The sequence below is a fragment of the Pelophylax lessonae genome (genome assembly GCF_965119305.1).
Source record: "Pelophylax lessonae genome assembly, chromosome: 9".
In the NCBI taxonomy this organism is placed as follows: domain Eukaryota; kingdom Metazoa; phylum Chordata; class Amphibia; order Anura; family Ranidae; genus Pelophylax; species Pelophylax lessonae.
In genome coordinates, this window is record NC_138776.1 from 216,946,588 (window position 1) to 216,970,331 (window position 23,744).

The 23,744-nt window shown below is 46.1% G+C and overlaps 1 protein-coding gene across 1 annotated transcript in view; it reads right to left on the reverse strand.

Moving 5' to 3' along the window:
- Nucleotides 1-23,744, reverse strand: part of RASSF4 (Ras association domain family member 4) — a 436,165-nt gene that overhangs the window by 16,520 nt on the left and 395,901 nt on the right. The window contains exon 11 of the mRNA XM_082268429.1: nt 22,663-22,760. Within this exon, the coding sequence (XP_082124555.1) occupies nt 22,663-22,760 (98 nt within the window). The remainder of the gene's footprint in view (nt 1-22,662; nt 22,761-23,744) is intronic.

Sequence of the window (23,744 nt, forward strand, 5' to 3'; positions counted from 1 at the left end):
CACAAAATAGTTTGCACCCAGGAATGAGACAATTGGGTAACTGGATCAAAAATACGCAGTTAAGAGACATAACACAAGGAGAAAGGATAAGAACCTATAACAAGCTAAAAACGAAACGGGAAAACATGTCTCAGAATGAATGTAGATACCTTCAGTTAAAACATTTTGGTGTACGTTTATGAAACTGTGAATTTTTTTCTCCGTTCACTTCTCGGCCGTTCTCCGAGGAAAGTTATCTCCTTTGGCACCCTGTTTAGGAAGCGGAGAACTTCAGTTCTCACAGGGTAAACAGAGGAGAAGTGTTTCCTCAGGGAAAGGCCGAGATCTGTGTACAAGTGAATGGGCCGCCTTGTAATCTTGTGAGACAAAGCGAGATTACCGTACGAGAAAATCACTGGTGCCCGTTTAATAAGCAGTGATAGATTATTATATATATATATATTGCATACACACACACATACATGTTATATATATATATATATATATATACACACATTAAATATACTGTATATATATAAATGTATGTGTGTATTTATATATATATACAGTGGGTACGGAAAGTATTCAGACCCCCTTACATTTTTCACTCTTTGTTATATTGCAGCCATTTGCTAAAATCATTTAAGTTCATTCTTCTTCCTCATGAATGTACACATAGCACCCCATACTGACAGAAAAACACAGAATTGTTGACATTGTTGCAGATTTATTAAAAAAGAAAAACTGAAATATCACATGGTCCTAAGTATTCAGACCCTTTGCTCAGTATTTAGTAGAAGCCCCCTTTTGATCTAATACAGCCAGGAGTCTTTTTGGGAAAGATGCAACAAGTCTTTCACACCTGGATTTGTGGATCCTCTGCCATTCCTACTTATAGATCCTCTCCAGTTCTGTCAGGTTGGATGGTAAACGTTGGTGGACAGCCATTTTTAGGTCTCTCCAGAGATGCTCAATTGGGTTTAAGTCAGGGCTCTGGCTGGGCCATTCAAGAACAGTCACGGAGTTGTTGTGAAGCCACTCCTTCGTTATTTTAGCTGTGTGCTTAGGGTCATTGTCTTGTTGGAAGGTAAACCTTCGGCCCAGTCTGAGGTCCAGAGCACTCTGGAGAAGGTTTTTGTCCAGGATATCCCTGTACTTGGCCGCATTCATCTTTCCCTCGATTGCAACCAGTCGTCCTGTCCCTGCAGCTGAAAAACACCCCCACAGCATGATGCTGCCACCACCATGCTTCACTGTTGGAACTGTATTGGACGGGTGATGAGCAGTGCCTGGTTTTCTCCACACATACCGCTTAGAATTAAGGCCAAAAAGTTCTATTTTGGTCTCATCAGACCAGAGAATCTTATTTCTCACCATCTTGGAGTCCTTCAGGTGTTTTTTAGCAAACTCCATGCAGGCTTTCATGTGTCTTACACCGAGGAGAGGCTTCCGTCAGGCCACTCTGCCATAAAGCCCCGACTGGTGGAGGGCTGCAGTGATGGTTGACTTTCTACAACTTTCTCCCATCTCCTGACTGCATCTCTGGAGCTCAGCCACAGTGATCTTTGGGTTCTTCTTTACCTCTCTCACCAAGGCTCTTCTCCCGATAGCTCAGTTTGGCCGGACGGCCAGCTCTAGGAAGGGTTCTGGTCGTCCCAAACGTCTTCCATTTGAGGATTATGGAGGCCACTGTGCTCTTAGGAACCTTAAGTGCAGCAGAAATCTTTTTGTAACCTTGGCCAGATCTGTGCCTTGCCACAATTCTGTCTCTGAGCTCTTCAGGCAGTTCCTTTGACCTCATGATTCTCATTTGCTCTGACATGCATTGTGATCTGGAAGATCTTATATAGACAGGTGTGTGGCTTTCCTAATCAAGTCCAATCAGTATAATCAAACACAGCTGGACTCAAATGAAGGTGTAGAACCATCTCAAGGATGATCAGAAGAAATGGAAAGCACCTGAGTTAAATATATGAGTGTCACAGCAAAGGGTCTGAATACTTAGGACCATGTGATATTTCAGTTTTTCTTTTTTAATAAATCTGCAACAATGTCAACAATTCTGTGTTTTTCTGTCAGTATGGGGTGCTATGTGTACATTCATGAGGAAGAAGAATGAACTTAAATGATTTTAGCAAATGGCTGCAATATAACAAAGAGTGAAAAATTTAAGGGGGTCTGAATACTTTCCGTACCCACTGTATATACATATACACACACACACACACACACACACACACACACACACGTATATATATGTATATATATATATATACATAAATATGGCAGGGGGACATGATTACTGTGTTGGGGGGTCTGAACGAGGAAGAAGGATGTTCCTTCTTCCCCCTCAGTTCTCCCCCAATTCTGTCCTCTCTCCCCAATTCACCACCTCCAGGCTGGTGAATCCGGGAGTGTGAATGCTGGCACAGATCGCCAGTGAAGTGCGGAGATCGCAGCTTCATAAACTGCCCGTTTCTGTGTCAGTGAATGACAGATTCTCCGTGTGTAGAGATGATCAACGGAGAACATGTTCTCCCCTGATCATCTCTGTTTCATAAACCGATAATGATCGGAAATGAGCTGCGATCAGCAGGATTACTGCTCATCTCAATTTCATAAAAAGACACCTCATTGGGATCCTTACCACAACCGATTAGATCCGAGAAGTATCTGAACCTAGTGGAAAAATGATGTAACCCACAAACAAAAGTAAAAGATAGCATCTCTCAGATATACAAAATGCTTACAAAGATGGCAGGTCTGAGGAGACCTCCATTCATAGAGACATGGGAAAAAGAGTTAAGAACAAGAAGTAAATGTAATACGGAAAATGGTACATAGTTACGTGGTTGATGTAAACACCATTGAAATGAACTAAAAATGTCTATGGAGATGGTACATAACACCGGTAAAAGTACATAAATGTCAACCACTATGTTGGAGGGGCTGTGGCATGCTGGGTAGGATGACCCATGTGTGGTGGGACTGCCCTAAGATCAGTGACTATTGGCAGAAGGTGCAATATATTGGGAAAAAATTGCAGGAGTAGATATCACCGACGATCCTTGGGCATGTTTATTTCACAAAACCGATAAATCAAAAAAACATTAAAAAAGTACAATAGTTCCAAACTTAATAAACGCAGCAAAGGGGTCAATCCCAAAAATAATAGTTAGACACTGGAAAGACACAACAATTAGAGATTGGTGTAGAAGAGTTGATTATATACAGTATCTCACAAAAGTGAGTACACCCCTCACATTTTTGTAAATATTTTATTATACCTTTTCATGTGGCAACAGTGAAGAAATGACACTTTGCTACAATGTAAAGTAGTGAGTGTACAGCTTGTATAACAGTGTAAATTTTCTGTCCCCTCAAAATAATGCAACACACAGCCATTAATGTCTCAACTGCTGGCAACAAAAGTGAGTACACTCCTAAGTTAACATGTCCAAATTGGGCCCAAAGTGTCAATCTTTTGTGTGGCCACCATTATTTTCCAGCACTGCCTTAACTCTCTTGGGCATGGAGTTCACCAGAGCTCTACAGGTTGCCACTGGAGCTCTCTTCCACTCCTCCATTACGACATCACGGAGCTGGTGGATGGTGGAGACCTTGGCTCCTCCACCTTCCGTTTGAGGATGCCCCACAGATGCTCAATAGGGTGTAGGTCTGGTGACATGCTTGGCCAATCCATCACCTTTACCCTCAGCTTCTTTAGCAAGGCAGTGGTCATCTTGGAGATGTATTTGGGGTCGTTATTTTGGAATACTGGAGGGGAGGGGATCATGCTCTGCTTCAGTATGTCACAGTACATGTTGGCATTCATGGTTTCCTCAATGAACTGTAGATTCCCAGTGCCCGCAGCACTTTTGCAGCCCCAGACCATGACACTCCCACCACCATGCCTAACTGTAGGCACTCCTGTTGTACTCCTCACCTGGTTGCTGCCACACACCGTTGACACCATCTGAACCAAGTAAGTTTATCTTGGTCTCATCAGACCACAGGACATGATTCCAGTAATACATGCCCTTAGTCTGCTTGTCTTCAGCAAACTGTTTGCAGGCTTTCCTGTGCATCATCTTTAGAAAAGGCTTCCTTCTGGGACGACAGTATGGTCTGAGCACTGACAGGCTGACCCCCCCACCCCTTCAACCTCTGCAGCAATGCTGGCAGCACTCATACATCTATTTCCCAAAGACAACCTCTGGATATGAAGCTGAGAATGTGCACTCAACCTCTTTGGTCGACCATGGCGAGGCCTGTTCTGAGTGGAACCTGTCCTGTTAAACTGCTGTATGGTCTTGGCCACCTTGCAGTCTTCCCCCTAAAAAATAGTGTTTGCTCTCATCTTAGTGCTGCAGTGCAGTCTCTTTTGACACTTAATTATAAAAATTAAAAAAAACACATTGGGCCCATTCACACTGCTGCATTGCGGAAGTTCACAAATTACTGAAACTTACTTTTACGTACAATACATGGTCCACTGCCTTATGCAGCGATTTATTTGCAATGGTACCACAACACACTAAAATAAAGAAGGTTACATTATAATAAATAGTGCATGCCAGGTTTTTGATGGTTCGATGCATTGGCAGCCTTTTTATTTGAATGTGCTGCGCAGAAACTGCTCCATGCAACCCACCAGGATACCAGGGTGGTAATGGTTCTAACAGTTTATGTTCCATTCTGACATTACTAATGTAGCACTGCTTTGAGAACTGCTGGATAACACACTCTCTGGCCCCCCCTGGGTTTGTCAAGGTCTTACCTTGCCAGCCTGTTGGCAGCCATCTTGGACATGTGCAGACTGCCGTCTCTTTTAAACTCTGTTTGCATCATCACTTGTCTGCTGCCTGGGCGTCGCTCCGCGATGATGTTGCACACCTGACTATATATATCACCTAATGGCTTTCAGACCTTGCCCTTGCATTTGTGCTCCAATGTGCATCATTGCTAGCAGTCCTCTGGTGTCTGTGGTTTCTCCGTGTATGACTTGGCTTGGCTGACAACCTTCTTGGCTCTGGATTCTGCATAAGCAGACGACCCAGCATCAGACAAGGACCCAGCTTCGGCAGACTACCCGTTCCTGGACTCTATCTCGGGTTGGATGACTACCTGTTCCTGGACTCGATCCTGGCTTGGATGACTACTCGCTTCCGAACTTGACCCTGGCTGTTCTTGATTTTGCTCCTCTCTCTTGCTGTGCGATTATTATTGTTGGATAAATAAATCGCTTTATTTTACTTGCATCTATGTTTGGTCTGGTTTCTTGGCACCATGACAGTACGCAAGGGCCATGAATCCTTACGGTGCGGGTGCTCCTAGGCTTCCCATGCTGGTTACCAGGCTCGATCAATAAGACCACCTTTTGGGTCAGTTCGCTCAGGTGTTGCAGCCGTTGCTTGCACGCACAGCACACCTTGCTCCTGGTGCTGCCAGGCCGGTGGTTCCTCCTGTTGTTGCACCCTCTGCTGCTCCTGTTGCCACTCCTGCTCCTGCAGCTGAAGTCACTGTTACCAGAGGGATGACTGGTTCAGCGCTATGGGGGTGAACCGAGTCAGTGTCGTGGCTTCCAAAACCAAGTGGGCATTTAAATTGAGATGGTTCCTCAGGCTCTTCCCTCTGGCAGGTCCCAGGTGGGCTTCCTAATCTCGTTGCTCTCGGACAAGGCCTCGGCCTGGGCAAATCCCTTATGGGAGAATGATAATTCTGTGATTCTCGATTACCCGAGTTTTGTTGCTTTCCTTTAGTAGGGCATTTGATGTGCCTGCTCGCTCTGCTTCTGCTGCTAAGCTGCTCCTGTCCATTCAACAGGGTATTCGAACCGTTGCCGAGTATGCCATCGAATTTCATACCCTGGCAGCAGAGGTGGGCTGGAATAATGATGCTCTGGTGGCTGTCTTCTCTCATGGTCTCTCCAATGCATTGAAGGATGAGATTGTGGCCAAGGAACTCCCTGATGAGCTTGAGGCTCTCATTTCCTTCCTGATTTTAATCGATACCAGGCTCAGGAAGAGACCATTGTTTAAAGCGGAGTTCCACCCTGGATTTTTTATTTTTTTTTAATACCCCCGGGACAGTCAGGGCTAGTACATTCCACAATGGCTAGCCTCTGATCTGTCCCGGGTTGCACTTACCTGTTAGGACAAATACTTACCTTGAAAACGTCTTGTCCAGCGCTGCCATCTCAGATGTGGGCAGCTTGAAGCCAGCGAGATCCCCTTCGGCGTCTTCTTCCGCCTTCTTTGGTCCCACGATGCTCTGCGCCGGCCCCGACGTCACTTCCGGGTCGCGCACGTCATCCCTCTACAGCTTCTGGGCATGCCCAGAAGCTGTTTAGAAGGGTATGACGCGCGCGACCCGGAACTGACGTCGGGGCCGGTGCAGGCGCAATGATTCCTGGGAGCTATGACGTTCAGCTCCCAGGAATCATTGCAGAGCCAGGAAGTGACGACGGGCCACGGCCGAGGAAGGAGGAAGAAGGAAGTAAGGTAAGTATTTTTTCTTCGCTACGAGATAAGTAAAAAAAAAAAAAATATGCGATTATCCATTTCTTTTTCAGGTGACCCGGAGCGAGAAGATGGAGGTAAGTATTAAATTAGGGTGGAACTCCACTTTAGGGGTGCCTGTGGAGGACTCCTACCAGATTGGCTCCTACGTTTTCTTTCCCACCCATTCCTCCCTCACCTCCCACGCCTCCTGGGGATGGTGCGTCTGGCTGTGAACCCATGCAGCTAGGGTTCACTCGCCTTTCTGAGGCTGAGCGGCCCTTTAGGAGGAGGGAGGGCCGGTGTCTGTATTGCGGTCTTGGTGGACATCTCCTGAAATCTTGTCCTACCCCTCTGGGAAATGCTTGCACCTAAGATCCTGTCGGGGGCAGATCTTTCCCCGACTGGTGGAATTTCCTCATCCCTGGTTTCCCGTAAAGATAAACCGCTAATCAAAGTTGTCCTCTCCTGGGCAGCAGGCTCGGTGGTTACCCAGACGTTAGTAGACTCTGGTGCTGGCGGTAACCTTATTGACAGTACGTTTGCTGCTGCAAATTCCATATCCTTGCAGCCCCGTGTTGCTCCACTGGCCATCGAGGCAATTGGCAGACCCCTGCAAATGGCACAGGTTACCCACGAGTTCCAGTTGACATGGCTATAGGGACTGTTCACAGGGAGTCAGCCTGTTTCCAGGTTATATCGTCCCCACACTACTCTGTTGTTTTAAGGTACCCTTGGCTTCAGAAGCATAATCCGACCTTTAGCTAATAAAGGAACTAGCGCGCAGGATATATTGTAGGCCTTTAACCAATAGGGGTACACTATAAGAGATGCAGCCACTGGAACATAGCAATGCTATGTAAGTAATAATTAAGGATTGAAATAAGCGCAATATCTGTAATATGTGCTCCTATTAACCTATAAATTCTGATTCAAAAACTCTTAGTAGTGATGGTTATTAAATATTGAAGTGCTAGACTTGTATTGTGGAGTGATTAAAACTGATATGTGAACTGATCAAAAAAGTGCTAGTGCTGAGAATGTGCTGAATTAAGGTGCAATAAATATATAAATAGCAACAATTAAGTTGTTTAATGATACTACTACATATATAATATTATGTGTTTGTGCTAATCTGCAAATAATCAATTAATATTGTGCAACAAAATTACAACCAAACATCCTCCAACAACAAAGTGCAGGTGCAATAAATATTGAAGAAAAAAAAAAAGGTGCTCATGTAGTGCAATAATTTACATAAATATTATCAAAAATTATCCGCAATAAATAATAGAATATACAGTAAATATGTGAAGAACATAAAATTCATTAAATAAAGTCCATATTGCAATCCTCCAGTGACAAAGTGCAAGCAGTGCTAGTCATCAAATCATAAGGTGTTCGCAGTGTTCAGAGGTGCGGATCCTTCCACCACAGTGCTCAATGATTCTGCCTAGGTAAAGCTCACCAGATATTCTGCTGGTCAGATCATGAACCTGCAAACAAGCATAAGCTGCATTCAACATCAGCCTGGAATCCTCTCTCCTTTTCTGTTGCTCAATCACCCCAGAATGGACATGAATTCATGATGGGTCAGAAGCATAAATCGGACCTTTGATTGGCAGTCGGTTGAGATCCTCTCCAGGTCTCCACAGTATGGCGCTGTTTGTATCCATGGGCCTGTTAAGGTACTTTGTACCTTTCTGAGATTCAGTATTGCTTACTGAATATCATGAGTATCAAGAAGTATTTGACAAGGTGCGCGCTGGTACTCTTCCTCCTCATTGTCCGTACGATTGTGCCATAGACTTGCAACCTGGTGCCATTCCCCCTCTTGGCAGGGTTTATCCTCTCTCGGTTGCGAAGAATAAGGCCATGGAGGAGTACGTGGTGGATGCGCTTGCCAGAGGGCACATTCGCAAGTGCACTTCTCCAGTGGGTGCTGGATTTTTCTTCGTAAAAGAAGAATGGGGGGGGGGGGGGGTGAGTTGAGACATTGCATTGATTATAGGGGTCTCAATCACATCACGGTCAAGAATGCGTACCCGATTCTGTTGATTACTGAATTGTTCGACCGCCTCAAGGGAGCAACGGTCTATACCAAGCTTGACCTAAGGGCCACGTATAACCTTGTAAGGATCAAGGAGGGCGATGAGTTTATATAAATATAAACATTGTTTAAAGTGGTTGTAATAATTTGTATATAGCCTGTATTTGTATTTGCCTATAGTAAGGCTTACCTATAGGTACTGTAAATATCTCCTAAACTTGCACCGTTTAGGAGATATTTACATTGCATGCAGCTGATGACATCATTGGCGCATGTGCTCTGAAGGAACGGCCGCCCGTGCTGTTTCTTCAGAGCCCTGTGGAGTGATGTCACGCAGATCCGGCCAGTAGTACAGCCGAAGTCCGCAGACCTGAAAATAGGACGGGAGAAGATGGATGCGGCCTTCAGCGGGGACGACGCGGGCTTCATTTGCAGGTAATGCCCCATACACACGTGCAGATTATCTGCAGACTTTTGTCTGCAGACTTACCAAAACCATATAATATGAGGTCAAACCTAAACACTTTCAATTTGTATGCAATCCGGCAGGCCCTTGCACTACATAGAAAAGGTAAGTCTGCAGACAAAAGTCTGCAGATAATCTGCACGTGTGTACGGGGCATAAGAGTCACATAATGTGCTAGTATGCGATGTATACTAGCACATTATGCATTTACTTTGCAGGTAAGAAAAAAAAAGAAAAAAAAGTGCAGACTTTACTTCCTCTTTAAATTAGTCTTTTTCACAGCTACACCTCTGACCACATGGTGGTGCTCAAATGTTTTTTTTTTTGTTAACTGCAAATTTATGAGCTGTTTGGATTATTAATTATTTGTGACAGCTTAGATCCCTGTTGGCTCTTTTATGTATTAGTACAGTTTCTGGTGTTTTTCTATATTAAATCACTACAAAGAATTGTGTTGGAAAATGTGTAGTTGCCAACTAGAATCATCAGCTGGACAACATAGTCCTTTTTTATGTATAAAGGGAAAATCATAGCAAAATGGCAGCAAAGGATTTATCATTCAGGGTAAGAAATGACAATACAAAGCATACACTTTAGATGGTTGTAATAATACGATTAAAATCAGGTAATGGGCAAAAGGAAAGCCACAGCTAAGCAAGCATATTCATGCTAATGAAGATTCAAATTAATAGGATGGTGAAGAATAAATAATGTCACACAGCAAACAAAAATATATTGGAATCATAGCAGACAAATTTAAAAAAATAATAGGCAAATAGAAAAGACAGAATGAAATGAAGGAGAATAATGCCACATGAAAGTGTAGCTGATGCAATATAGAGTAACAGTGGTAGAGCTGCAAAAGTTTTGTCCAGAATGAGCTACAGGGTAAATAGAATGGTATTGAAAACATTAATAGCTGGTAATTATTTAGAGTATCTCTAGCAGGTTTTCATTTGTTTGTATTTCCTTTTCTTAAGAGCTTCTTTTAATTATCACAGAGGCAATGTAATAATAGTGGATTTCCAAATGTCTATGTAAACCCAGTTGTTTAAAATCCCATGTATGGATAGTGCTTTTAAAGTTCCGTGTACACTAGGTTTACAAAAATGCATAGAGAGTATTTTTGTATATGCATTTAGGCACGTTTAGTGTTTTTTTTTTTCTGCCAGTAAACTCCTCTCAAAAACACAATCCAGAATGATTTTTTTTCTAGCTCTAAACAGTGAGCTTAAAATATGCCTCTAAACGTCTTAATGTGCATGGACACAGGATAACATTGAGCTGCTTCTACAGGCAGAAAAAAAACCCTGTAATACTCCTGTAAACAGTGGCGGATCCAGGGGGGGGGGGGGGGGTCAGCGGGTCAATTGCCCCCCCCCCCCGCGAAAATATTACCCACTCCGGACCAGGCAGTGAGTCCCCCAGTGGGTGTCCGAGTTCCAGGCCAGCAGCGGCGGCGGAGCCGAGAGCCGCGACGCTGGCCTGTACTGCAGTGCACTGGTTGCTATTGCCGCTCGGCGTCTAGCAACCAGTGATGTCATCTGAGGAGGAGGAGAGTGCATTCTACATGGGCACTTAGTGCCTCTTTGGCCTTTCATCATCAGGCGTCAGTGGTGCGGGTTTGCAAGACGGCCACCTGGTCGTCTGTGCACACTTTCACAAAATGTTATAAGGTGGATGCGTTGGCATCTGCGGATGCTTCCTTTGGTTACTATGGTTCTGCAGGCCGCTGGTGAGAAGGATTTGAGAGTGTACTTTTTTGTCAGGTGAGCTCCAGTTGTTCCTGGTTGAGCTCCTGTTTTACCTGGTTGGCTAGGTTTAACCTTTGGGAAGTATTTTTATTGCTGTGTTCTTTCCACCCCTCATGTTGACACTGCTTTGGGACGTCCCAAGGGTCAAGAAGATACGGAGCTGTGTCCGTCAATGAATGAAAGAGAAAACTGGATTTTTGTCTTACCACAATTTACTGCTTGTTATAAAACTGAAGACCTATAGCAGGAAGTGGGAGTATACCTCCTGGGACTGCCCTATAGGCGTGGTCAAACTTTTTTCCACCTAGTGTCCTACCCCTGTAGGGGCAGCAGCTGTGTCTATCAATAAACATCACAGAAAAGGATTTAACTGTATATATTGTGAGGGATTAGCTCGGTGGTAGGCGTAGATGACCCCTTGGGGGGTGCGTTTTCCCAGAGAGATAGCCGACAAGTGCTTGCATACAACAGTTTGGTTTATTAATGGTGTTTTCTTCACCAGACTGCATGCAGCAAAAACATCCAAAATAAAATAAAACAGAAAATAAATCCTTGCCTCTGGGGGCGGCTACCTCCTCACTCTGGAACCTACCTAAGAGTCTGTCTCCAACCTACTGTTGGGCAGACTTTCTTGTCCTACAGCGGACACTCAATAGTCCATTTATAATCTCTTCACAGGGAAAAACAGTCCTTTATTTCTTTCACACAGAAACAGTTCGTCTTCTCACCTTTGAGACGTCTTCACACTTGGTTACCCTCCCTGGCACACATCACTCCGGGGGGTCTTCTCCCAGGCCCACACATCCTGTCGGGAGGCACACGTCTGACTGTCCTCCTTCTCCCAGCCCACATGGCTTCAGGAGACAGCTTCCGGAGGCAGCAATCCTCAGACTTCCTTTGGACAATTATAGAAGCCTTAACTCCCTCATTCTGAACAGCTGAAGTCTGTTCAGCGTCTTTAGACATTTCTTCTGGCTTCTGCAGCCGACACCCTATAGTAATTGGTGAATTGTATCTCCGATCTGTGACAACACTCACAGATTTACCTGACTTCCTGTCACAATATATATATATATATATATATATATATATATATATATATACATATATATATATATATATATCATTTTCTTAGTGTTCGAAAAGATTTTGATAATCAGCATGTTCTTTTGTTATCTAGTTTGTGTTTTTGCATACAAGTTAGCAGATATAGTGAGAGTGTTTATGTATTTCCAACTGTAATTTTACATTGGAAACACTGGATTCTAACATGTAGGTTATTAATTGTATTATGATCATTTAGGAGGTGTGTATATTGCCACTCTTTTTTTTTTTTTTTTTGCAGATGGAGCACCATAGAGGTTATGGCTACTTTTTCTTTCATGCTACAAGGAGATTAAATAAAACACTATATTAAAAATACTGATTTTTGATGGGCGACAAGAGTAAAGACTGGTGTATAGCATTTATGCTCTATCTCAAACTAGAGCTAAATAGTGCCCTTTTTGGAATCAGCGGGTCAAATATATACAGGAACAGGCCTAACATTGGAGGCACTAAAATGCGTGTTATTATGCATGGTCTTGCAAAGCATTATAGTAAATAGCCATATGCCTCCAATGAACCCCACTTGAGCTAAAGATTATTGACAAGGTATGCGAGGTGTGTCTAAAAAGTTTGGTGAATAGTCTGATAACTCAACGGCAATATGGGCAAGGTGTGTGTGCATGCACATGGCTATTCAGAATGACGTTGAGAAGCGCCACCTAGCGTAGAGTATATGTGACCATCAGGGTATACCCGCTGCAGGCAGTAGAACGTAGTCAGTGTGAGAGGTAGGGTCGCAGTGCATTGGAGCATTGAGTGAATATCAAGTTCTGGTACAAGTTGGAGAAAACAGCGACGCAAATGCAGGGAATGTTTGTGCAAGTGTACAGGACAGAAGCTGTGAGAAGAAAATGTGTTTACAACTGGGAGGGAAATGACTGAGGATGAACCACGTTCGAGTTGGCCATCGACAAGCAGAACCCCAGACATGATCGAGCGAATGCAACAAATGCTGGCACGAGATCGGCGAATGACTCTACGATTGATGGCAGAGGAATTGGGCATTAACAATGGCATTATCAATAAGGAATTAGTTCCTGACTCCTGAGTGTCAAACCGCGCACACCTCATTCTACAAGGAAGTTTTGAAATGGTTGCTACCAGGCATCCATCATGTTCAGCCAGAGTGGCACAGAATTGGACAGTGGATATTGCTGCACGATAACACACCTGCGCACTGTGCAATGTTTTCGATCATCCATTGTACTACCCTGATCTGGCGCTTGCGGATTTCTGTTTCCCCATCTGAAGAGCGTCATGAAAGGAGCATGTTTTGTGGACTTTGTGGCAATCCAAGAATGTGTGATAGCAGTTCTGCAATCAATTCCTAAAGAGGCCTTTGCTGACAGAAGCGTTATGAACGTTACCAAAAGTGTGCTGTGAAGGATGGTGATTGTTTTGAAGGCCAATAAAGGTAATTTGTTTGTATCTTCTGTCTTGTTTTTTTTCTGATACCATTCACCAAACTTTTTAGACACACATAGTGTGACTCATAGTCAAAGTTTATGGCAGCGCAGTTATGGTAAAGCGCAGTTAACCCAGGAAAGTCACAAAAGAACGGTGTAGGTAAACCGCAGCACACCAGTGTGAAAGCATGTTAACATATGTTGTTATATCTTAGTGGCATCAAAAAAACGGAATTTTTGTAAAATCTTACCTGTAAAATTCCTTTCTCTGAGTCCTCCGACAGTCGCCGCCTCTTCATATTCGTCACATATGGGGTATTAGACTTTGCTCCGAAGGAGTAGCTAGGCAACAGAATATGTTAACATTAAAGCTTTTAACATATCCCACCCTCAAGGGGTGGTCCCCTCAGTCAATACCCTCCTACTTCCTGCAACCATATCTCAGTTTCAGTGGAATAGCAGTAGAGTATACAACCAAACCCCAAAAGAGGGGTGGGGGCGGCGACTGTCGGAGGTAAGATTTTACAAAAATTCCGTTTTCTCTTACGTCCTCCGACAGTCGCCGCCTCTTCATATTCGTCACATATGGGGACGTCCCAAAGCAGTGCAAACATGAGGGGTGGGAAACGCATCCGCGCCGAAAGGCAACGCAGTCTCCGCATCAAAGAAAGGAACCTTACCAAAGGAAGGAAACCAGCTGGGCTACAGGAAAAAATAATTGCTCAACAGGAGCAACAACCCAGGAAAAGACAAAGAACCAGGGGATAAAAAACTTATCCCAACAGCCAGAGGTCCCCAACAAGGGACCCTAGGGAATTGCCGCACTAAGAACCTTGTGGCCAAAGGAAGCATCCGCCGATGCCTGAACATCTACTTTGTAGAATTTTGTGAAAGTGTGCACAGTCGACCAGATCGCCGCCTTACACACCTGGGCTACAGAAGCCCCATGACAACAGGCCCAAGACGTACTCAGAGATCTAGTAGAGTGCGCCTTCACAGGCACAGGGGGAACCTTCCCCTGCAAAGCATAGGCCTGTTCAATGGTCTGCCTGATCCATTTGGCGATGGTAGAGGCCGACGCCGCCATGCCCTTCCGAGGACCCTCTGGAAGAACAAACAAGGAATTCGTCTTTCGAAAAGACTCAGTCGATTTAAGGTAAACCCTTATCGCCCGAACAACATCCAAAGAATGTAGTCTCACCTCTTTCGGATGTTTAGGCTTCGCGCACAGCGAAGGCAAGACAATATCCTTATTAAGATGAAATTCCGAAACTCGCTTCGGAAGAAAAGAAGGATTAGGTCGCAAGACCACCTTATCCAAATGAACAACCAGATACGGAGACTTGCAGGACAAAGCCGCCAGCTCCGACACTATGTGAGCCGAAGTGATCGCAACCAAAAAGGCGACCTTTTTGGACAACATAGACAACGAGATCTCCCTGATCTGTTCAAAAGGAGCACGTTGTAACACAGATAAAACGAGATTCAAGTCCCAAGGGGGCAGAGAATCCCTCCTAGGAGGAACCAGATGCCGCACTCCCTGAACAAAAGTGCCAACCAAGGAGTTGGAAGCCACGGGACGTTGAAACAGAACGGCCAGCGCAGACACCTGACCCTTTATCGTAGCCAGCGCCAAACGCTGATCGACACCTGTTTGAAGGAAGGACAGCACTCGGGAAACCGAGTACGTGCGGGGTGAAAACCCCCTGGACTCACACCAGGCAAAATAGGCCTTCCAAGTACGGTAGTAAACCTTCCCCGAGGAAGACTTCCTCGCGTTGATCAAGGTATGAACGACCTCCGGGGAGAGACCCTTCTCCTTCAGGACCTCGGTCTCAACAGCCAGGCCGTCAAAGCCAGTGACTGTAAAGCAGGATGGTATATCGGCCCTTGAGACAGGAGATCGTCTCGAAGAGGTAGATGCCACGGGGCGTCGACCGCCAGATTCACGAGGTCTGCGTACCAGGACCGGCGAGGCCAGTCCGGCGCCACAAGAATCACCGTGCTGCGTTCCGATTGTAACCTGCGAAGGAACCTGGACAGCAACTGAATCGGTGGAAACGCGTACATCAGCTTGTACTGATGCCACGGGGCCACTAACGCGTCCGACGCGTCTGCCCGAGGGTCGCGCGTCCTTGCCACGAACCTCCTCACCTTGTTGTTGAGACGAGACGCGAACAGGTCCACACCTGGAAGACCCCACTTCGCGCACAACATCTGGAAGACAGCCGGGTGGAGAGACCATTCCCCCTGATCCAGGGTCTGGTGACTCAGATAGTCCGCCTGCCAGTTCTCCACCCCCGGAATGTGCACCGCCATTATCGCCGGGACATGAGTCTCGGCCAAAGTCAGAATGTCGGCCACTTCTCGAGCCGCTCGGGCACTCCTGGTGCCCCCTTGGTGGTTGATGTAGGCCACCGCCGTGGCATTGTCCGTCTGCACCCGAACCGGGCAGCCCTGCAGCCGGTCCGTCCAGCGATGAAGACAGAGATTTATCGCACGCAATTCCAGAATGTTGATCGGAAGGGAGGACTCCCCCTCCGACCAAGTTCCCTGGGCGGACAGAACGCCCAGAACACCACCCCAGCCCGACAGGCTGGCATCCGTGGTGATCACCGTCCACGAGATAGGACGAAACGACTTGCCCCCGGACACCATCGGGGACTGGAGCCACCACAGAAGGTCTCTTCTGGTGCGATGACTCAACGAGATTTGAAGATCCAGAGATTGAGGTCGCCCGTCCCACATGGACAGGATCTCCGCTTGGAGACCCTGCGTGTGAAACTGGGCGAAGGGAATCGCCTCGAAGGCCGAGACCATCAATCCCAGACATCTCATGCACGTCCGCAGAGACGAGAGCGGAACGTCCCGGAGGGACCTGACTCCCTCCTGGAGAGTTCTGAGTTTGTCTTCCGGCAGGAAGACCTTCGCCTGCACCGAGTCCAGGATCATTCCCAGGTAGGGAAGACGAACCGACGGACTCAGTGTCGACTTTGGAAAATTTATCGTCCAACCAAACTCCTGCAGAGTTTGCACCGTGACAGACAGGTCCTCCTCCAGACCCTGGCTGGTCGCAGACCGAACCAGAATGTCGTCCAGATACCCCAGGACAGAAATGCCCTGGGCTCTCAATAATGCCAGAACCGGTGCAAGCACCTTGGTGAAAACCCGCGGAGCCGAGGCGAGACCAAAAGGCAACGCCACAAACTGGTAGTGATCCTCCGCAATGGCGAATCGAAGGTACCGCTGGTGACCCTCGAAAATGGGGATGTGAAGATACGCATCCTTCAAATCGATGGAGGCCATGAATTCCCCCGGAACCAGGGCAGCCACCACCGACCGCAGGGATTCCATGCGGAACTTGCGAACCCGCACAGAGCGGTTCAGAGCCTTCAAGTCCAGAATTGGACAAACCTTGCCCTCCTTCCTGGGCACGGTGAACAGATTGGAATAAAACCCCCGAAATCTGTCCCGATGAGGCACCGGAACCACCACTCCCTGAGCCCTCAGGTCCCGCACCGCCAGGTGCAGGTCCCGTAAACGCTCCGGAGACAGCTGAAGATTTGAGGGAAAAAATCTGCTCTCCGGCCGAGAGAGAAACTCGATCTTGTAACCAGATCGAACGATCTCCTGAACCCATCTGTCCCGCACGCGGGCCAACCAGGGTTGAAGATAACCGAGCAAGCGTCCCCCCACCCCAAAACTGGGTGAGGGCGCCCCTTCAGGCCGCACTGTTATGGGCTGCGGATCCGGACTGACCGGACTTCTGTTTTTCAGACCAGGGCTTCTTTTGAGAGCCTTGACCTTTGAACGGTTTGCCCTTGTAGTGCGACCGAAAGGCACGAAAGGACCCCTGAGGGGGCCGAAAATTAGCATGCTTCTTCCCAGAAGCCCCTTTAGCCTTGGGTAAATGGGGCAAGAGAGTGCTCTTACCTCCGGTGATCCCCTTAATCAACACATCCAAGGACTCCCCAAAAAGGCGAGACCCATCATAAGGCAGATTGGCTAAGGTCTTACGTGAAGATTGGTCCACCGACCAACATTTCAACCAAACCAGGTGGCGAGACAACACCGCCACGCTGTGCACACGTGCAGCCAACGGGACTAAGTCCAAGTCCGCATCACACAGATACATGACACCCTGGTGGATTTGATCCACCATATCCAGGGTCGCCGGTGAGGCCGAATCGGCCACTAGGACGCGCCTAAGCATCTGCGTCCATCTTGCGACAGCCTGGGCCGCCATGAGAAAGGCAAACAGAGCCTTAAGCATAGAACCCGTAATAGAGTAAGTATGACGGGCAAGAGACTCCAATCTCCTATCCGTGGCATCACGGAACACCGGGGAATCCTCTGCAGGAATCGCAGTAGATTTGTTTAAAACCGCAATTGCGTGATCCACCGGGGGTGGCACACACCACCGTTCATCAGTGGAAGGTGAGAAAGGATAACGCAGCTTGAACCTACTTGGCACAGCAAAAGGTTTGCGTAGATTGCGCCATTGTTCCTTAACAGCGTGCTGAAAATCATCATTGCAGGGAAAAACCTACGGCGTCCTGCGTTTTCTCTGCGTCCCATAAACCGCCAAGGCAGCGGGGGGGACACTTCATCCTGCAAACGCAGCGTTTGTTTTATGGAAGCAATCAATTCATCCATGATTGCAAGCTCTTCAGGCGAGCCAGGGGGAGAATTATCAACCCCTTCAACTTCAGCCTCCACCTCGGACCCCACTAGATCCAGGGAGGAGCGGGACCCCGATAAGGAGACCCCCATCACCTTCACCCTCAGACTCAGAGGAAAGAGAAACTCTGGGTCTCTTGGTAGATTGAGCAGCCACCAGCATCTGCACCTGAGCAGCAAGGCCAGCCACAATAGTGGCTAAATCCCCCCCTGGGGGGGAAACAGCGGTCCCCTGGCTATCCACCAAGGCGGTAGGAAATTTGCCCTCCTGAGAATCCATTGCCCCAATATCAAAATGCCGGATAATAAAGGGCTAACTGCCCCTTTAACAAGCGCGGCGAGCGCAGCCCACCGCACCACACACAAGCACAATGAGACCCCCACAGGGACAATAAAACTGACACAGGCAATGGATAAGAAGGATATAACCTGAGGAGACCCTCGCCGCTGCTGCTGCCTCGATCGGTGTACCCAGGAGAAGAGGAAGTGATGTGACCAGGGCGCTCTATTAAAGCCTATGGGAGGCTACAAGAAAATGGCCGCCATGCATGTAGAACATGCGGCCGGAGCGAGTGTAGGCAAAATGGCGCCGTTTGGCGCCAAAACCGCCGCTCCACAGTACAGTAATGCACACATTTAGCCATATATAAAAAAACATGGTAGATCGCCGCAGCGATCGCTGTATAGTGCCCAAACATGCCACAAAACATGCCCCACAGCACACAGCTTCTCACACTGACAAAGCTGACACACATAGTGTCACACAGCTCCCCCCCCCCCCTTGCAGCCCACAGCATGCAGCCGAGTGATAGGGAGACAAACAGTGAGAACAGAGGCAGGTTACACAGTCCCAGACTGACACCCCCCCAGACAGACAGGTCCCCACATAGATACACTTACCTCACAATGGCGTGGGGGACCCGCACAGGCGAACAAGCCGCTGCACATGAGGCAGGGAGAGTCGCATACAAGACGCACAAAATGGGGGTTAAGAAACCGCACAGCGTCCAGTGAGGTAGCCACCTCACCAATCATCCCTGCACCGAACAGGGATGGGTCGTTCACTGTGCCAGGAGCGTTACCTGGCTGAACGCTCGATGGCAGGCTGGGAAGCCACTGACCCACGACCTGCGACCAGGGGGATCAGCCCGAGACCCAGCCCGCATGATCCTCTTCATCAGAAGAACTAACTAATGCTGACAAAAAGAACAGCTAAGTAAAGGTAGAGAGAAAACTCAAACAAAAAATCAAAAAAGAAGAAAGAGTCTGGGGCACAAAGCCCCAGCACAGAGAGAGCCAGCCACTCCTGACAAGCTAGACATTGAAACTGAGATATGGTTGCAGGAAGTAGGAGGGTATTGACTGAGGGGACCACCCCTTGAGGGTGGGATATGTTAAAAGCTTTAATGTTAACATATTCTGTTGCCTAGCTACTCCTTCGGAGCAAAGTCTAATACCCCATATGTGACGAATATGAAGAGGCGGCGACTGTCGGAGGACGTAAGAGAAATTAATATTAAAATTAAATAATATATGTTTTATCAAATAACAGATCAGTAAAGTGCATGCAGTAAACATATCTACGTAGGTTCAAACATATCTACCAAAAAAGTCCTCAAAATATAAATGAGATTATAATGATAGTCCTTTTCTTATGTGGTATCCAAAAAATAGATGTATAAAAAGAGTTCAAATTAGGCAAGATCACAAAAAAATTATATATATTATATAATATATATATATTATATATATATTATATATATATAATATATATATTATATATATATATATTATATTTAATTATATATATATATACAAAGTATCTCACAAAAGTGAGTAAACCCCTCACATTTTTGTAAGTATTTTATTTTTATCTTTTCATGTCACAAAGTAGTGAGTGTGTAGCTTGTATAACAGTGTAAATTTGCTGTCCCCTCATTAATGTCTAAACCACTGGCAACAACTGGCACTGCCTTAACCCTCTTGGGCATGGAGTTCACCAGAGCTTCACAGGTTGCCACTGGAGTCCCCTTCCACTCCTCTAGGACGACATCCCGGAGCTGGTGGATGTTAGAGACCTTGCGCTCCTCCACCTTCCATTTGAGGATGCCCCACAGATGCTCAATAGTGTTTAGCTCTGGAGACATGCTTGGCCAGTCCATCATCTTTACCCGCAGCTTCTTTAGCATGGCAGTGGTCATCTTGGAGATTCGTTTGGGGTCTTTATCATGTTGAAATACTGCCCTCCGAAGGGATCATGCTCTGTTTCAGTATGTCACAGAACATGTTGGCATTCATGGTTCCCTCAATGAACTGTAGTTTCCCAGTGCCGGCAGCACTCATGCAGCCCCAGACCCACCACCATGCTTGAATGCAGGCAAGACAAACTTGTCTTTGGTCTCCTCACCTGGTTGCCGCCACACATGCTTGACACCATCTGAACCAAAAAAGTTTATCTTGGTCTCATCAGACCACAGGACATGGTTCCAGTAATCGGTGTCCTTAGTCTGCTTGTCAACAGCAAACTGTTTTCGGCTTTATTGTGCATAATCTTTTGAAGTGGCTTCCTTCTGGGATGACAGCCATGCAGACCAATTTGATGAAGTGTGCAGCGCATGGTCTGAGCACTGATAGGCTGACCCCCCACCCCTTCAACCTCTGCAGTAACCTCTGCAGCAATACATGCAGAAACTTCACAGCCGATATAGAAGCTAGCAGCGTGATCTCACCGCTCTCTGTCAAGCAGTGATCAGTGAGGACAGCCTGCAGCTCGGTCCCGGCAGTAGTGTAGCGTGGCGAGCCGTGTAGTCCAACCCTGACGCGTATCGTCCTGTGACTTCCACAGAGGGAATATATCGGTATATCGGCTGTGAAGTGTCTGCATGTATTGCTATATTTTGATTGTTACTTTGTAAGTGCATATTGTTTGAGAAACTTTTATTTAATAAACAGTTTAAATGGGCTTCACTATCAGTCTGTACTTTTTCACCTGGTATGCTGATTGGTCTCTATCCTGTGATCTACTCTTGAGGAGAGGTGATGAGAGGATTGATACAATGTGTGAAGTTTATCCAAGCAGTATGAGTGTGCTTTTTGGCCCCATACATTTATGTTTCTGGTGAGTGCAATATTTGAGGGGAGTGATCATCCACGAGGTTCGGTGATGGCTTTGATGGGCTTTTGACCACACTGATCTCTCCTTCTACTACATTTATGAACACTGGGAACGATTTTGCAAAGACTCTGTTTACTTTTTCAGAGGACTCTAATATAGAGATGTATATCCATATGTTTCTGGTGAGTGCAATATTTGAGGGGAGTGATCATCCACGAGGTTCGGTGATGGCTTTGATGGGCTTTTGACCACACTGATCTCTCCTTCTACTACATTTATGAACACTGGGAACGATTTTGCAAAGACTCTGTTTACTTTTTCAGAGGACTCTAATATAGAGATGTATATCCATTTATGATTTTATCAATTATGTGTTTTTAGAAGCGCTGCTAATGTGTGGTTGATTGCATCATACATATTGTTTCTATATTTTGGTTTATTATAGTAGCTGCTTCAGTGTTTAATGTAACAAGTTAATTTCTTCAATTCTGTTTGGCGCTTGGTGGATATATATATTGGTTCTTTTCTAGTGTGGTATCCCTTTGTTTGCATAAGGACATGGATTACTGGAACCTTGTCCTGCGGTTTGATGAGACCAAGATAAACTTATTTGGTTCAGATGGTGTCAAGCGTTTCTGGCAGCAACCAGGTGAGGAGTGCAAAGACAAGTATGTCTTGCCTACAGTCAAGAATGGTGGTGGGAGTGTCATGGTCTGGCACTAGGGTGCTACAGTTTATTGAGGGAACCATGAATGCCAGCATGTGCTGTGACATACTGAAGCAGAGCATGATCCCCTTCCATCGGAGACTGGGCCGCTGGGCAGTACTGCAACATGATAACGACCCCAAACACACCTCCAAGATGACCACTGCCTTGCTAAAGAAGCTGAGGGTAAAGGTGATGGACTGGCCAAGAATGTCTCCACACCTAAACCCTATTGGGCATCTGTGGAGCATCCTCAAATGGAAGGTGGAGTAGCGCAAAGTCTATAACATCCACCAGCTCCGTGATGTCATCATGGAGGAGTGGAAGAGAACTCCAGTGGCAACTTGTGAAGCTCTGGTGAACTCCATGCCCAAGAGGGTTAAGGCAGTGCTGACCACAATAGTGCAGGACTCTTTTTGGTCCGCACTGGAATCGGATCGCATGGGTGTTCACACCATGCAATCCGATTCCTGTCCGATTTCACAGTTCACACTGTAATCTGTGAACCGATTTGGGGGTGACATTAACTTTATAGATAACAGAGAGCAGTGTGAACTGCCTGCAAGTGAAATACGTTGCAGAAACCGCACAGGAATTGCGCTTGTTCCCTCATCGCACAAGTGTTAACCGAGCCTAAATGCAGTACAAAGCTTCAGAATAAAAATTTGTTGTATTAAGTTGTTTGGCACTGTACTCAGCAAAACAGCTATTGCAGGCTGAACTCACATGGGCTCTTAAAAAGTTGTCTACAGACCATTTCCTTTTTCATACTATATATGAAAAGGAATGTAACTATACCAAATAACGCAATAATCAAGTCTTTTTGTGCTTTGTTGTATGACTTGCTTGGGTTTTGAAGTCAAACATCACTATTCATGAACACATAGCGTGCATCTTACCTTTTAGTCAATTTGTTTATTTCTCTATCCTCCTCTTCCGTCAGTTTTTCAACAAAGCTGCACAGCACAGGCATTTCAAACTTAATGTACTGGGCCACCTTCCATGAAAAACAAAATTATGGGAAAAACAGATGAATCTCAAGTGTAACATTTATTATTTTGTTAGTTTTCTTCATGGGGAGACACAGAAGGGTCAGCATGATAAGAATTAATATTAGAAATATCTAGTAATATCATATCTTGTAAATGTTGCTTCTTCTTTCACTGCATACTTATTTATTAGCAAAAACATAGTGATCCTGCCAGTTTCTCTTCTTTCCTGTTGCAATCTGATCACACCAAGCACAGAAGCAAATCTATGCTGGCGTGGTCAGTTTGTGAGTTTGACTGAAGCTACAGGAAACTGTGTTAATGCCCACGGTGCCTGTAGTCCTGTAGCCAACTTTGCCGCCACATCCCCCACCCAGTCCTGTTCTACCTTCACTGTTGTCCTACTTGTCATTCTGCTGCTCGTCCTTTAGGCGATTACCCTTCTACGTGCTTCCCTGGTTGCTTACAAATGGGAGCTTTCCTCTGTATTTGGTAGACATTACATTTAGGAGGTATAAACCCCAAGGGGTAGTTTAGAGTGTAGCTCCACAAAGGGTAGCATGGACTTGTGAAATATATCTCGAAGATGGGTAATGCCCCATTTCCACCATACTGGTGCATACAGTATATGAGCCTGGTTAACTCAGGGTAAGAATCATTATCTTAAATGGGACTATAGCTAGTGAAACCTGTCACTGCCTAAAGGTGTTTAAGTCTAATCCAGACCTTCTGCATAAGATTATATGTGGGCAATAGTCTATTCAGTTTACTACATTTAAGAGACACTAGGCCTCCCACAATATTGTGCGAGTTAGTACTGTATTGTACTATCGATAAAGTAGATGTGGTCGTGTGGTCAGGAAGGGAGGGGCCCTGCAATTTTTTAAAATGTCTCAATAAGGTGTTGTACAGCCAAGCGTTGGGGAGGGCTACCCAACCCCCTATCTTTGAGCCATTGTAGCTGTTTCAGTTTGAGTCTGGGTGTTTTGTCC